The sequence below is a fragment of the Tachypleus tridentatus genome, chromosome 8 (genome assembly GCF_004210375.1).
Source record: "Tachypleus tridentatus isolate NWPU-2018 chromosome 8, ASM421037v1, whole genome shotgun sequence".
Lineage (NCBI taxonomy): Eukaryota > Metazoa > Arthropoda > Merostomata > Xiphosura > Limulidae > Tachypleus > Tachypleus tridentatus.
The window spans coordinates 42,009,930-42,026,455 of NC_134832.1; the positions used below are offsets into that span (position 1 = coordinate 42,009,930).

Genomic DNA, 16,526 nt, shown 5'->3' on the forward strand with positions numbered 1-16,526 from the left:
CATATCGTTCCAATTGCACCAATTGCAAACCTCTACTAAATATAATTCTTTACGCTATTAGTACGAGAAATTCTTGGAGATGTTATTTAATGTGTTATTCACGTGAGCAAAATAAGAAGTATAAGATCTGCAACAATAACAACAAAAAAGTAGTGTCAGAGGTTGTTTAGTCTTGAATGTTTATATACGTTTTCTGATATCTTATCAAATAAACATCCAAAGATCCTTTAAGGTTTGTTCGAGCCTGTTTTGTTTTGTTTTTTTAACAATATGATGATCATCGGTAAGTTGAAGATATGAAACTAAAAGGTAATTCTGGCTCAAGTATCAGCTGAGAATTCGTGTTAGAAATAGAAGTTTAACGTATGCAGTTTAACTGTAATTTCATAGCATATTCAGATGACACACATAGAATAGGTTGAAGCCAGTTATGCCAGCACATAAACCAATTATCATGTAGACTTGTATTATCCTTGGGAAACTTGCCAAGAAGAGCCCTTGTGAAAATACTTAACTTCGACTGTCTCAGTTGTGACCAAATTAACAAATGCTCTATCTGGAACCTCTTAGCAGCATCACATCACACAGACAGGCGCCATGAAGAAAAGAGTTGCTGTACACTGTGTGTCTACCATACACCTCTGCAACATCATCTTTAAATTGTAGAAATAAAAGTTAATTCTTGCAGCACTTTTCAAAGTAGCACATATTGAATAATTGTTGATTTTGAATTTAATAGAAAGCTACACAAGGGCTATCTGTGCTAGCCGTCCTTAATTTAGTAGTGTAAGACTAGAGGGAAGGCAACTGTCATCACTACCCACCACCAACTCTTGGGCTACAATTTTGCCAATGGATAGTGGGATTGACCATCACATTATAAAGCCCCATGGCTGAAAGGACAGGAATGTTTTGGTGCGATGGGGATTTGAGCCTGCAACCCTCAAATTACGAGTCGAATACCTTAACCCACCTGGCCATGCCAAAAGGCATAGTAAACCCTCCTTCTTGAGCCACCAAGTAAAGTTTTTTATGTAAAATAATGCCTGAGATGTCACAAAAAAATCTTTTCCAGTCTAGTTGCATGGACTCTACAGCATGTGCTGCCTCCTACCCTTGCTAGATTATCACTTTTATATCCAAGAAATATACCAGTTCTAAAGCAGCAAGGGAGTTGTATTTCTTTTGAGTGTGTACTGGCATAAAACAGAAACAACAATGAACATTATTCCTGGTTAATCAGATTTTAGTTGAAAAGTCTTCATTTGACTGAATTTTGCCAGTACTTTCATACTTTGTAATGCCTAAAATAAAAATGAGTTAACCATAATAACAATGGAAAATACATCTTCAATACCAGTAGATAGAACTACAATTGCAAGTTCCAAAGTGTACAAATGACCTTATGTGTAGAGCTTATTTTCCAATAGAAGCACCAATTGTAAAGAGAAAAAAAGTGGGAAAGATATACAGTTTGTCTCTCTATAATCTCAGTGTGAAAACATACTGGGAGTTAACCCATTTGTCAATCATATGCCACATGATAATGTTAAATGCCACACAAGTATATGATTGTGATGTTTTTATTTAACCTATAATTCACGGATAACGACTGATCTAACACAACAGAAGCATGTCATTTAACAACGTAAATACAAAGCAAAAGAACCAGGTAATTTTACAAAAAAAATATTAGCCACACCCAAACAAAAAATGATGTTACAAGAAACTCAGAAAGGTTAAATTTATATGTACAATTCTGATGTATTAAAAAGTTTACATCTTATTTCTTCCTTTCTGTTCAAGTTAATAGAAACATTTCAACAAGTTACTTAATTCCTACTCGAGTTTCTAATAACATACTATTTTTAATCTTTCTCATTTAAATAACTCCCATTATAAATTGTATAAGAAATAATTATTGTTGTAATTAAGCAACAGCTGAATATTCAGGTTGGTGTAAAATATCCAAACTGATGATTCAAATAATGACTAAAAGCACTCTATTTCTTGGATTAAATGTTACATTTGTTAACAAGTTACAACAAATCTCTTTTCAAATCATGTAATAAGTTCCATCAAGCTTTACTTGCAAATATCTTGCAACTTGATATATGTGTTGATTACTATTTTTGAACTACTTTCTTGAATTAAACAACATAGCATAATGTCCTTTAGCTGACATTAAGAACTTTTTTCACAGCAAAGACTACATCCTCTGTTCTTGGAGTAGCATGAGTTTCAAGGGTGTGTGCATAGGGCATAGGGACATCTACACCTGTTACTCTTACCACCGGGGCATCTAAGTAGTCAAAGGCTTGACCTGCAAACAAAAATAATATAGAGCTGGCATGAAATGGCACATCAAGCAAATAATGAAACACCAAATACATTTTATTTTCTGATTACACAAAATTATAATATGTTTTCTGACAAACTTAACTGGTGCAGGGAGTGACAGAACAAAAATCTTCAAATTATGTAGGCAAGAGTTTATGCTTTTTTTAGGAAAGAATAAATTAAATTAAATATGTTGAACTAAAAATATTCCCTAAAATATGAAGTTTAGAATTTATAATAGCATATTATGAGAGGCTCACTGCTTATACATTTTATTAATTAAACAAATATCACTATTATTCAAAATTATTTATTATTTTGAAACAAGTTATCAAAAAGTGCATCTTTTATCACAAATGTTTAAGAATAGTAATTTACAGCTCCTTATGTGGTTATATCAACAAATATAGTACTGATTTAGCAAATAACCTTGATAAATAACTTATGCTTAAATAGATAAAAACTCTTAAACTTGAGTTGCTTCTACATATACCTTCAGATATGATTGACCATGTATCACTAATAACTGCTTATAAAATAAGCCTGCTTTTAGTTTTTTCAAGACTGTTCAACTGAATTACCTAGTATTTCTTAAATTAACAAAAATATGAGAAATATTCCAGGTTTTCCTTAAAAAAACAGCAGCAACACCGTTTTTGAGATAAATATTTAATTAGTGGAAATAAACTGATAACTCTCTTTTTGACAATCAACTAAATAGTGTAAATTGATTAAAACACAGTCTTTCATTCTATAAATATTGTTCATTAAGCATAGAGCTAAACTAACCTCCTTGTTTTTTTAAATACAACTATCTTAAAACTATCTTTTGCTTAAATATTAAAAAACAGACTCATTTGAGGCTTTATTTTTATGGACAAGTACAGAGAAACTTACACAAAGGTACAATTAATCAAGTTAATAACAATAAGTCAATCTTTAAAATGAACTTCACTTGTTTACAACACCTATGTTGTAGCATCTTTCTTTAGAATGAGCTTTGTCTCATGAACAGACTACAGTACATGGATGAGGAAGTACAGAAATTAAATAACATATTACCCTAAATTCATTTCTTTCTTTGTTTTTATTTTACTTAAGGTAAACATGTTACTATATATTACACACACACTGTTTTTAGCATGTTGGTTTGATTCACACAGAAATACAAAACAGAATTCTTACTTACTTTCCATAACTTGAGCACATATTTCTGATCCTATACCACACTGTGGCCACCCACCCTCTACAGTTACAAGATGATTTGTCTTCATCACGGAGTTAAAGATTGTTTCAGCATCCAAGGGACGAAGTGTTCTCAAATTTATAACCTATTCATGGAGAGGTACTAACACCTGTTACTTTACTACTATTAATTATTGAGTATTATTTATACACATATATATCTTAAACACCAGGTACCCAGTATAAATAGGAAGCCTTTGTTTTACTTCTACTAATTAAGATATATTTCAGTCCATTACTACAGAAGCAGAATAATTTCTATGTTAAACAAATGGCTTTTTATCAGGATTTCTCCAAACCAAATTTATTGTGAGTGGTTTCAGCATGTAAACACTATGAGGGTTATTTCAATTGTGTGCATGTGTGTGTGTATACTTATAGCAAAAACCTGTGTAGGAAAGTAGACAATGTTAAACATCTCTAATCAAAAGTGGATTTATCAATGCCCAATCACACAAGAAAATATCAGTTAAAGACACAAGAAAATAACATTCCACATTTCTTGCATAAACCAATAATAGCAATACAAGAGAATGGGTTCTGCTATCCTGTATATTTCCTTCTCAAAAAAATTACACACACACACGACTGTATTACTCAAAGGAGCATTTAAAAATAATGACTTCACATCTGCAAAAAAAAAAAAAGTGCAAACTGCACTTATATTTACTTAATGGTAAAACTATCTTCCAAATTATCATTCAGAATTGACCTGTATCAAACAAGTACTGAAGAAACCAAATTTGAAATTCAAAACATGTTTTTAAGTGATTCACAAGAACTGCAGACAAACCATTGTGGTGCATGATATTTTAAAATATATGAACATTTTCTAAGATTGATAAAAACAATACTAATTCATGTGATGCAAACACAACTTTAACAGTTTTAAAATTATGAGAATACATTTTAAAAACTCCATAGTATGTTTCCAGTAATTGCAAAAACAATTTTTACTTATTGGTATACAAGTCATATACAACTGTCCAAGTAACATGTTAAGATACTCTTCAATATTTTACCCTAAAGAGGATCTTTCTCACATAAATAGATTTTAAATGAAATTAAACAAATTATGAAATAAAAATAAGAATATTTTATATATGAATTATTTCCATTAGGTACCCTTTCATAATTTTTTACAACAAAAATTATGCTAATAAATCTATCCTACATTGTTTCATTACACTAGTGATAAGTTAAAAAAATCAAAAAAGCAATAATTATATAAATCAAAGGAAGGAGATTGCTAAAGTTGTTTTTTTTTCCCCCAAATTGCACAATTTTCAGACCACTCACCTCACATTCAATTCCAGAACTAGCTAGTTGTTTGGCTGCTTCTAAACAGATTCCTACAGGTCTAGAGTGAGCCACAAGTGTTATGTGTTTTCCTATCACAAGAAAGTTTGTTATACAAACTTTAAGTCCCTTACGCTTAAACAAATTTCTAAGAACAATATAAAAATGCAGAAAAAGCCATAAAATTTCTTATAATAGTGAACTCTCTGAATAGGCACTTGGTCATCATGAACAGCATTGTAAACGTCATGCAACGTGAAACTATACATACTATAACTCAGAAAATATTAAGTGCATCTTCACAAAATTTGGTAAGTTTATATTAAATATTACAAGTCTAATGTGGACAAAAATAACACAATTTTTAATAAAGTGTTTCTACAAAAGATTTGTTTGAGAGTTTCTGAAACTTTTATCGAGTCCATACGCATTCATAGCAATTTTCATAAACTACAGAGCTTCCTTCATGAATATCAAAAGTTTTTGAGAACTTTATATCTTGTGTTATTTTCTTTATTCTTAACACTAACTGTAATGGAATAATCGATATCTTGTGAAATAAAAAGTTGACAAATACGAAATAAAATTAAGCCTGTGACCACTCACCATATCAAAAACCCAGTTTTTCTAATCTGATATTTAAGAAGATTGGATCAGCAATACTGTTTACCCATGGAACTATGCAATACATTCAGACACCTTTGCAATGGAAAGAGCACAATGTATCACAAAATGAGAAACTGCTTAAAGGTTTACAGGAAAATCAATATGTGAGGAAGAGGAGTTCTTCAACTTCATCTAATATATACTTGTATTGTATTCAGATGAAAATGTATCCTTTTTGTAGTTTGATTTGCATGTGATATACTCGAAGATGAGTTTTGAAGCTTAACCTGAACCACTACTGCGTATACATTAGGGGTATTAACATTTTCACATCTCTTACTTAATTTTATGGTTTTATTGGTTGGTACCTATGTGGCCAGTAATCTTTCAATCAAAAGCAATAAATATTAGTGGTAGTTCATTAGAACATATTCTGTATGCTGTAAGCAAAGTGCTTGACCCAGGTGACCTTTCCAAGTATAACCTGTAACTGTGCTAAGCCTCTCCTTTTTTATTAAGTTATTTCTTCAAATACAAATTCATATAGCCTTCATATATGCATTTAAAACATAAAAATAGATTTAAAAAATTCTGTTCGCTGCTTGGAGCTAAACAATAATAATCCCACATAAACCATCTGGTGTCAGGTATCTGCATTTGTTTGCCAAAAAAAAAGAAATTTCTATAACAAGAATGTATTAATCAGAAAACTGCTTTTCCTGTTGGTTAGTTATAGACATGCCCATCAAATAAGAATGGGATGTATACACAAATTTACTCAAAGCTATGATAAGATGGAAGGAGCTTCAGTGATGGATGTAACAAATTTACTTATGTCTCAATAAATCAAGGAAGTAGAAAGTATAACTTTTATATGCTGGCCTGTCAATATCCATAGTTTGTGTTTCTAACTGGTTGGACACTTTGAAATCCATAAAATGGAACAGAAAATCTGAAACATTGTGTGCATGTTTTCTTATAGCAAAGCCACATCAGGCTATCTGTTGTCATACTGGGGGCCCTAAAAATGAGAACTAAGAGGTCAGTTGTGACAGATACAACTTAAAAAATTTATGGATGAATTTCTTTTTATATAAGTTTTAATTTCTTAAGTTTAAAACATAAAACTTTGAGTTATTAATTCTGTTTTAATGTCAAGTTTATTACATGCACTGAAAGTAGTTTGCTCAAATTTTGGACATAATAAAGCATCATGATGTACACTCTGATGGAAACAAAATCATAGGACTAAATAAGGACTTGTGTTCAATACAGTCAATAACAGCCTAGAAGTAAATTGGAATAAATATTAAAAACACACAATCTTGAGTATTATTTGATAACTCTGCTTGTACCTTGCATGATGTAACATACAAAAACAAAAGAAACATTAAAGAGAAAATAATGCATTATCATACAGTTGCAATCTCTTTTTACTTTTGTTGGAAAACATACTATACTTCTCAAATATGCCAGAAAAACTTTAGTAAGAACTACAAACATGATTGTAAGAACTTTCTTCACCTTGTACCTACAGATATTGCATCTGGTATCATCAACTGCTGCATTACAGTAAGATAAATGTCAATGTCACTTTATATATCACAACTCAACAACAGTGACACAACTACTCTTCAGTTAGTCCATGTTTAATGTTTTTTTTCTGGACTTCCATTCTGATTTGTATGTGTCATTTATAATAGATTATGAACAGTACTGTTTCTCAGCAACCTTCTTGCTCATATTCCATGTTCTATTCAGTTCTGCTACATGTCAATTTCCCATTACTTCTTCAGATTGTGATTATTATTACATCAGTCTGCTGCTAATTCTGTCAGATTTATCCTTTGATTTTCACTTTAGTCTGTCTGTGTATGGTGATTGCTCAATAAAACTACCTGTCTAAAATACGTTTAAGCAAATCTGAAATCTGTATACAATAAGATGGGAGTGTTTATGAAATTTTAATTATATGTATGTTTAGAACACACATGAAATTTTGCATGAACATATATTCATCTTGTATATGTCAAATAGTTTCTAAAAATTCAGAGCTTTAGCTCATGAAAAACTGAGTGACAGAATAACAGCTTATAAAACCTTGTTGGAGCAGAAAAATTGTCTTTCTTTTTTTGGGATATAATATAATAATAATAATAATAAATTTATTAAGCAATAAATTAGACACAAAAAATCAAATATCAATATAAAACCATCAACAAAGAGTTAACTCGTCCTGTGATGGTTAAACACATAATAATGTAAAATCAAAACTTACAAAATCAATATAAAGTTCCCAGAATATTATAATCAGTATTTAAGATCCATTGTTTTAAGTATTTCTTTTGATTAACACGATTAATAGAAGATCTTATACTATAAGGAATAAAATTATGAATACGAGGTGCCAAATAAAGATATTGATGAAGTGTAACTGTTTTACGTGGTGTGGGTACATTAATTGGAAAAAAAGATTGAAGTCGTGTAAAATATGAAGTGACTTTAAAAGGCCTATTAAAAGAAACATGCAATGTAGATAAAGCTAAAAAATATAAATAAAGTTTATCATATGAAAGTGGGGAGTTAAATTTACTGAAATCGGTATCAAGCTTATGAGTAAAAATAAGAGAGAAAACACTTTTTTGCAACTTGTGAATAGGAATTAAAAAAGTCTTATATGTGCCACCCCAAATTGAAATACAATATTGTAAGAAAGATTGAAAGAGAGCATAATATACACTTAACAAAATATGATAAGGAGCACAATGACTAAGTTCAAAATTAGCATAGAACTATATTTTAATTTATTAACTAAAGAATTAATATGAAATTGCCAATTTAATTTTCGATCTAAAATAATTCCTAAATATTTAACAGAGGAAACTTGAGTCAATTTGGGACACTTACAATTAGGGTAAGTATAACAATCACTAGAATGATAAAAAATAGAAGGAAAAGCTGGAATGACACCATAAAGGTTAAACTGAAGAAGAAAAGATTTAGATATATTTAAGGATAAGTCATTACAGAAAAGCCAATTTTAATTTTATTAAGATCACTAGAAATAATGGTTTCATTAATTAGATTTGGCTTACTATAAACAACAGCAATATCATTGGCATAGGCTTGGATATCTCCAAAAACTGTTGGTAAAGAATATCATTTATATAAATGAGAAATAATAAAGGGCCCAGAACAGAACCTTGTGGTACTCCAACATTAATTGTAAGCCAATCACTATAATTATTATGGATACAAACTGATTGCTTTCTATTATGAAAGTAAGAAAAAAACCAATCAAAAAACAATGCCTCTAAAACCATAATAAGATAATTTATTTAACAATATTTTATGATTAACAGAATCAAAAGCTTTGGCTAAGTCAAGAAAAACAGCAATTGATGAAGATCAGAATCCAAAGCTTCTGTAATATTTCCCACAAGTTTAGCAACAGCAACCTCCGTTCCAAGCCCAGGCCGAAAAGCCAAATTGAGAAGGAGACAAAACTGAATGTCTATCAAGAAATGATAAAATTCTAATCTTCATAGATTTTTCAAATAGTTTAGAGAAATGTATTAATAAGGAAATAGGTCTATAATTCGTAAAATCAGAAATATTACCAGATTTATAAATAGGAATGACCAATGATAACTTTAAAGCATTAGGAAACTTCCCTTGAGTAAAAGATAAATTAATTAAAAAAGTCAAAATTGGTGCAAAAGATTAGCATTAGCTTTCAAAATCTTAACCGAAACACCATCTACACCATTAGAAGCTGAATTTGATAAGGAGAAAATATTATTCATAGTTTCAGATACAGTAACAGGATATAGGTAACAAGAAGAAGAAGGAGCAGGAGGCATGCCCTGAGAACAAAATTTAGGATTGGAGCAAGTAGATTTAGCAACATTAACAAAAAATAATTCAAATCAGATAAATCAGTAGTACCAAAATTACAAAATTTCTTATTTTTTTTTTAACATCAATAATAGAGTTAACAATATTCCAATTCTGTTTAATAGTTTTAGCATTCTTAAACAGGTTATGATAATAAGTCCATTTAGTCTTACGGGTCAAGCTAACAACATAATTCCTTAAACACTTAAATCTAATCTTTAGATAAATATCATCAGGAAATTGATGTACTTTCTTTTTAACTTATCTCTTTTAATCATTAACAAAACCAATTCACTGGTAATCCATGGCTTAATTTTTCTAAACTTTCGTGACACAGAAACAGTAGTAGTACAACTTTGAATACAATCAGTTAACACTTCAGCAAAATTATCATAAGCAACATTAACATCAGAACAATTCATAACACAGGACCAATCTGAAAAATTCAAACAAGAACTCAATTCATTAAACTTAATCTTTTGAACATTTGAGACATGTTCTAGATCCGATAAAATGTCTATACATAAAACAATTGGAAAATGATCGGTCAAAAAACTCTCAACAATATAAGAATAACAGTTTTTAATAGTATTTCCACTAATTAAAAAATGATCAATACAAGAATTAGTAACATTGGTTATCCGTGTAGGAGAAGAAATAATAATATCTAAGATTGTTCTCAGACAAAACTTAAAATATGCATTTTATAACAAACATCATCAAATGCCAAAACATCTATATTAAAATCACCAAGTATATTAATATCATATTTGTATAAATTCAATTCTAATGAAAGCTCATCAATAAATTTCAATACAGGCAATCTAGGAGATCGATAAACAACAAAGAGATTAAATTTCTTATTTTGAATCATACAAAATAAAATTAAAGCATCAGACTTAATGTACTGCACTTCTTTTATCATAGTCAGTATCTCAAATTTAACAAAACTGCCACTCCACTAGCCTTATTTAGACCAGAATATGAAGAATAAAAGGAGTAACCTGGAATCGAAAAGGAAACAAATCCATCCTCAACAAACCAAGTTTCAGAAAAAAGCTATTATATGAAATTTAACAACGCTTGATTGTAAAAAAACAAGAAATTGGTCAAAATTTTGAGTAAGACTTCGAATATTAACATGTATTAAATTTAAATGACCAACAGAAAAACATTTGGTAAATCAGAAAGAGAAGACAAAGTTGGTGTAACACCAACAATATCATCAAAATCATCAGCCATTGCAGTATTTATAAATTATTAAGATCAATCAAGCAACGTAAAACAATGGGCTGAGTAGTTTCTGATTTCCTAATAAGAATATTACCATTCGATACCCAAAGAAATTTATAGCCAAGATCTTTCTGTTTTCGTTTTGCTTGCATGAAAATATCACGATAATATGGGGAGAGATGTTCGTTAACATAAACTGGATAAGATTCATTACAGACCTTAATATCATTAGTATTAAGAGAGCGAAATTTAGTTTTCTTAAGTTTAAGCAGATCAAATTTAATTTGCTTACGACAAAACTTAACAACAATCTGTCTCGGACTCTTATTTTCAGTTGTTTTCTTTCCTATACGATGAACAGTGTCAATATCTGTAGGAGCACAGTCAACCCCAAAAGTAGTTGTAATCTTCTCAACAACTTCTTGCAAATTCTCATTAGGCTTCTCTGGAATACCTCCAATCAAAACATTATAGTTATAAGAATATTGTTCGCTTCACACATCTTCCTCCCAAAACTTGCCATCTCCTTCCACAATTCTTCATTTTCATGCTTTAATGTTTTATTTTCCTGTTTACACTCCTTAACTTCAGCTCTCAAAGTTGTGATATCCTCACTCATAGTTTCTACCTTCTCTGAATAATATTGAAAGGAAGTCACTAATTCTTCGACCTTTACTTTAATTAAGTGAAAGTCATCAAGTCTTGACAAAATTTCAGTAACTTTTGTCTTAAGCCACTTCATATCTGCCTCCCCCATATTTAAATCAAGCTCACTATTCTCTACAAGATTAACTGTCTCCCCCTCTAACGAAATGGACACAGTCCTTCTTAATGGAGTTTCACTATTTAGGCTTAACTTTCTTTTTCTCATACAAAAATCACATTCATAACTTTTCCCAATTTCATTTAAATATTCCAAATCCTGTTCAGTTAAGTTCTTACATCTTAAATGATACCATTTTTGACACTCACCAGAGCAATGAAGGGCTTTATCACCAACTTTAATATAAACTTTACATTGAGCACAAAATCTACGTGGCATACTATTCAGCCATTTGTAATAATCCACTTGAACTTTTAAGATAGCTAAAAAGTCCCACTTACCTTCCCTTTCTATTTTAGCCTTTCCAATAGGTACAAGGAAATCCTTTGATAAAACTTCATCAGAAATTTCAAAACTGGAGCCATACATAATTTCATTTTCAAGACACACAACTAAAAGAAAAAATTTGCATTTATTTCAAGATAAAGCAAATTTTATTTTTGAAGTACTTGTACTGAAATTGAACAAGAAAATAAATAACTCCAACTGCGATTAACCAGCTTAAAGATAATGAATTTGTATTGTGCAAGAAAATACAATATTTAAAATTATTTTTAAAACACCGATATTTAGATTTGTACTCTTAATTTTTTATAGTTTCCTTTAGACTGAATTAAAACCTACTACTTTATGTTTGTGGCTGAACAGTACATTGATGTCTAGTTATTTAGTCCTAAATATGCTAGAATATTTTAACTCATCATTAGCTATGGATAAAATAAAGCAAGTTAACTCTACTGATCAGATTTAAGAAGTTAAAAATTAATGATGCTATTTTCTATATAACAAAATTACTAGAGGTTTATTGTCACAACTTGTTACAAAAAGAAAATTAAAATGTACAATTATTAAAGCACATTAGTTCATGAAATGGGTACTTTTATTATCGATTACGTTTTTGGTCATAAACCCAAACCTGTCGAGGTTTTGACTTGCTGGGTAAGGTAATGGGTTTAAACAAAAAAAATTTAGATAAAAAAGTTCTCAACTACATAAAAAGAACTAGAAAACATTTGCATCCCAACAACATACACTAGTATTAATGGTATAATATCTAAATTTAAAGTCTTTCCTGACAACTTCTAGTTATGAAACTATGGGTTAATTCACCATTTTCATTTCTATATTCTTAAAAAACTAAAATCCCAAGTTTTAGTATTATGAGCCCTCAGGCTTAATGCTAAGCCACTGGGGGAGGGGACATTTCTTTTATCTAACAAAATATAGCAATGTCAAATATTTTTGTTTCACATTACTAAAACAAGTTTTTCCCAGCTAAATATCTTTTACAACTTCTACAAACCCTTCATTTTGTGCACATAAAGCATATCCTGCACAGAACACTAACCAGGTAATGATAAAATTTCAGTCTTATAATTTAAGAATTTTCTTTAACAATTTTATTTCCAATTTCTTGCTCAAAAGTTTTTACTTCTGTTACTTTAATCTTATAAATGAAATATATATAAAAAGAAAATCCAAAAAATCAACTTTTATGAAGTAATATAAACAGAAAAAAAAAAGAAAAAAATGCTGCAATAATGACAATAGTTACAAAACTATAATTTTGAAAGTTACCACCTCACCTGGGTCAGGGTCTCGGACAGCTGATTTTAAAAGACCTTTAGCATCTTCTGCAGAGTAAGGTGAAATAACTTTAAGGCCAGGACAATTGCTATACCATGAAGCAAAGCACTGAGAGTGTTGTGCTGCAACTCCTGCTGCTGCTCCATTAGGTCCTCGAAATACAATGGGCACATTTACCTATAGACAGGTACATTAAATGAAGATGTTAAAATTCTTGTGGCTGACACTTTCTAATGCTGACACATTCACAGTCAAGTTTCCATAACCATATCTTTTCCCAGCAAAAGAAAACAATGGATAGCATTTAAAATAAGTCACATAAAACACAGTGAAACAGCTGAAATTTAATCTACATGACTCCACAGGTTATGTTAACTCTACTGACGCAAGCTCATACATTTTACATGGCCTTGTAGCCATCATGAAAGTATATGTATTAAAACTATAATTACTTAATTACTTTAGAATATTTGTCAAACTTTAACTAAATATTACAAATCTTTGCACAAAAAAATCAATTTCTCAATTTATGTGGAAATATATAAAACCAGAGTCTTGACTGCTCCTTGTACAAAGTGATTTTCATGTACTTTCCTTCATCTGAAACTTTTCAACTTTCACTTTTTGAAATCTCTTAACATAAATGACAAACTTTATTTCAGTAAAACTATGTTTTACCTGTTATTTTCTCTACCCCAACTCTATATGTACTCAGTTAACTTTACTGGCCTTGTAAAACTACCATAGGAAAAAAAAGTAATCTCTCTTTCTTTGCACAATAATTGCACATTACCACAGAAAACTACAACTGTTTACCCTATATAGCTTAAGGATCATAACAGTATACATTTGTTTATACTTATGTTTATTGTTTTATTACCCTTTGAACTACATATAGCTAATAATTTCACCACACAAGTTGTAAATCACTCAGCAAATGTCATGTTTATCTTACATGAGAATACATTATGAAGTGACTTGGAGCTCACAAGCATAACTCAAGAACAAATTTTTATTATTGTTATTTTTAACCTACAAAATATAACCTAATAAGTTTCCATTTTTCACATTTTAGTTACCTTTATGACAATAAGTAAAGAATACATATGAAAAACAAGAAATATAGCACTTACCTTTAACCTCTATAGTTTTTTTGCTGTTGTCAGTGAAATGTAATCCTACTTTTTTACAATGATAGTAATGATCGATTGACTGATTTAGTGTTTTATGGTACAAAGCAGCTAGGCTATCTGCGCCAAACATCCAGTAAAAAGGTAAAAATAAATTAAATGTAGTAAAATACAGAAAAAGAAATGAAGGTAAAATAAAACATCATTGAAAAACAGAAAAAGCAAAAAACCAATGTTGACACGAAGTATACAATATTAAGAGAGAAAGCAGAGTAACAGAAGTTGTAAAGGACTTTCTCTAGCAAAATGATAATGATCATAACGTGCCAGGACGACTAACAGGTAAGTACAAGAACCACCGTCAGTCACCTGAAGTTGGCCTTTCCAGTCCTGGTTCCGGGTTATGTGTCATAACAGCCATTATCAAAAGGTAAAGTAATAGAAGTTTTAAAAGACATATAGCAAAATCGTAATAATGAGTAGCCAAATGTCCAGGAAAAAGGTAAAAGTAAAGTAAATGTAGTAAAATTCGTAAAAGGAAACAAAGGTAAAAACAAAACAACAATTAAAAACAGAAAATGGCATAAAACCAATGTTGACATCCAGTCTATAAAGTTGTAAAGGACTTCCTGTAGCAGAATGGTAATGATAATAGCCTGCCAGAAAGACTAACAGGTAAGTACAAGAACCACCGTTAGTCACCTGAAGTTGGTCTTTCCAGTCCTGGTTCTGGGTTATGTGTCATTATATCCAGTACCAAAAGGTAAAGCAACAAATGTGTTAAAAGACATGCAGCAAAACTGTAATAACAACTTGCCAGGACGATTAACAGGTAGTTCAAATGGATAGTTCAAACAGCAGCGTCAGTCACCTGAAGTTGGCCTTTCCAATCCTGGTGACAAGTTATTTAATGTTCTGGTCATTTTCAAATGTCAAATTGAACAAGAGAGAATGAGACTCTGAAAAGGGAACAACAATTAAAAAGGTGTAATGAATAAATATCCAACACTTAAATGAGATTAAAAAGATTAATGGCCATTAAAAAACTAAAAACTTTATCAAGGTGGGCAGTGTCACCATCACCAATAACACTGTTTAATGTTACAGACAAACCCTGGGAAAAACATGTTTAAAATAGTGCCGTCATTGAGAGTCTTAACAATGGCAAGAAAGTAAAATGTGACTTACAGTGATTTGAGTGTTACACAAACTATACACTGGTGCAACTGTTCCAGATAAAAAAAAACAATGAGTTAAAAATCTGTGACCAATGTGTAGTCTAGTTAGAACAACTTCCTCCTTTCGAACCTTACGAAAGCTAGATGGCCAAAGCCCATTATAGGGTTTTATTTGAAAAAGCTTGTTGTCGCTTTGCTCACTCCAAATGGACTACCAGCTGGCACGGAGCCGAGCCATGAATACAGGACCATAGTCCATGTACGGAATATGCACAGTGGTGATAGTGCCAGAGCAGATAGATTTAGCTGCTGTGTCTGCAAGCTCATTCCCGTGAATACCAAAGTGGCCTGGTATCCAGAAAAACTGGATAGAAGTAGATGTTAATGAGAAATGGGCCAGTCAGTTTTGAATATCAGCGAGAACAGGGTGTGAGCCAACGTGAAGCGATTCCAGGGCCAGTAGAGAACTAAGCAAGTCAGTATAGATAGTGCAGTTTGGAGTGCTGCTCAGCTTCAATATAATCCAGGGCAAGAGATATGGCGTACAGTTCAGCAGTGAACACAGAAGCTGTAGAGAGGATTCTGCGTGCAACCATCGAACTGCAACAAATCATGGCAGAGCCCAAGAATTACCTGATTTGGAAACCACCGAATGGAAACTGCAACACTGAAAGAAAGGTCAGACGACTGAAAGAAAGGTCACATTTGGGGGCTGTAATAAGCCATGGTGGGATGGGCTGACCAGTGGATTCTGCAATGTTATCCAAGGACAGACCTAATTCATCCAATAGTGCCTGGATGCAAAGGCCAAAAGAAGCAATGGCAGATAGTCTGTTTTGAAAAAGTATGGCCCACTGAGAAAGGAAAACACATTCCCAGGTGGAATGCTTTGATAAGTAACAAAGTTTCGAAGTATACAGTAAAGACAGTTGCAAATGGTGAAGGAGCAGAGAAGGTTCATGAGATTCTACATATAAGCTTTGAACGGGGAGGTGCAGAAAGACCCAGTGCAGAGTCGAAGTCCTTGATGATGAATGGGGTCCAGCATTTTTAAGGCTGAGGTTCTGGCAGAGCCATGGACCATTGATCCATAGTCGAGTTTTGATCGAGTAAGAGCACGATATATCTTTAACATAGAACATCGATCCACTCCACAACTAGCGGTAGAGAAGACACAGAGGATGTTCA

General features: G+C 31.3%; 1 protein-coding gene across 1 annotated transcript in view; it reads right to left on the reverse strand.

Annotated features, from left to right (window-relative positions):
* Positions 1–1,567: 1,567 nt before the first annotated feature.
* Pdhb (Pyruvate dehydrogenase E1 beta subunit) overlaps positions 1,568–16,526 on the reverse strand; it is a 39,091-nt gene continuing 24,132 nt past the window's right edge. Inside the window, exons 7-11 of the mRNA XM_076448532.1 lie at positions 13,030–13,207; positions 11,725–11,835; positions 4,885–4,976; positions 3,530–3,671; positions 1,568–2,323 (exon numbers count right to left, since the gene is read on the reverse strand). Coding sequence (XP_076304647.1) covers positions 2,175–2,323; positions 3,530–3,671; positions 4,885–4,976; positions 11,725–11,835; positions 13,030–13,207 — 672 coding nt within the window. The 3' untranslated portion in view covers positions 1,568–2,174. The remainder of the gene's footprint in view (positions 2,324–3,529; positions 3,672–4,884; positions 4,977–11,724; positions 11,836–13,029; positions 13,208–16,526) is intronic.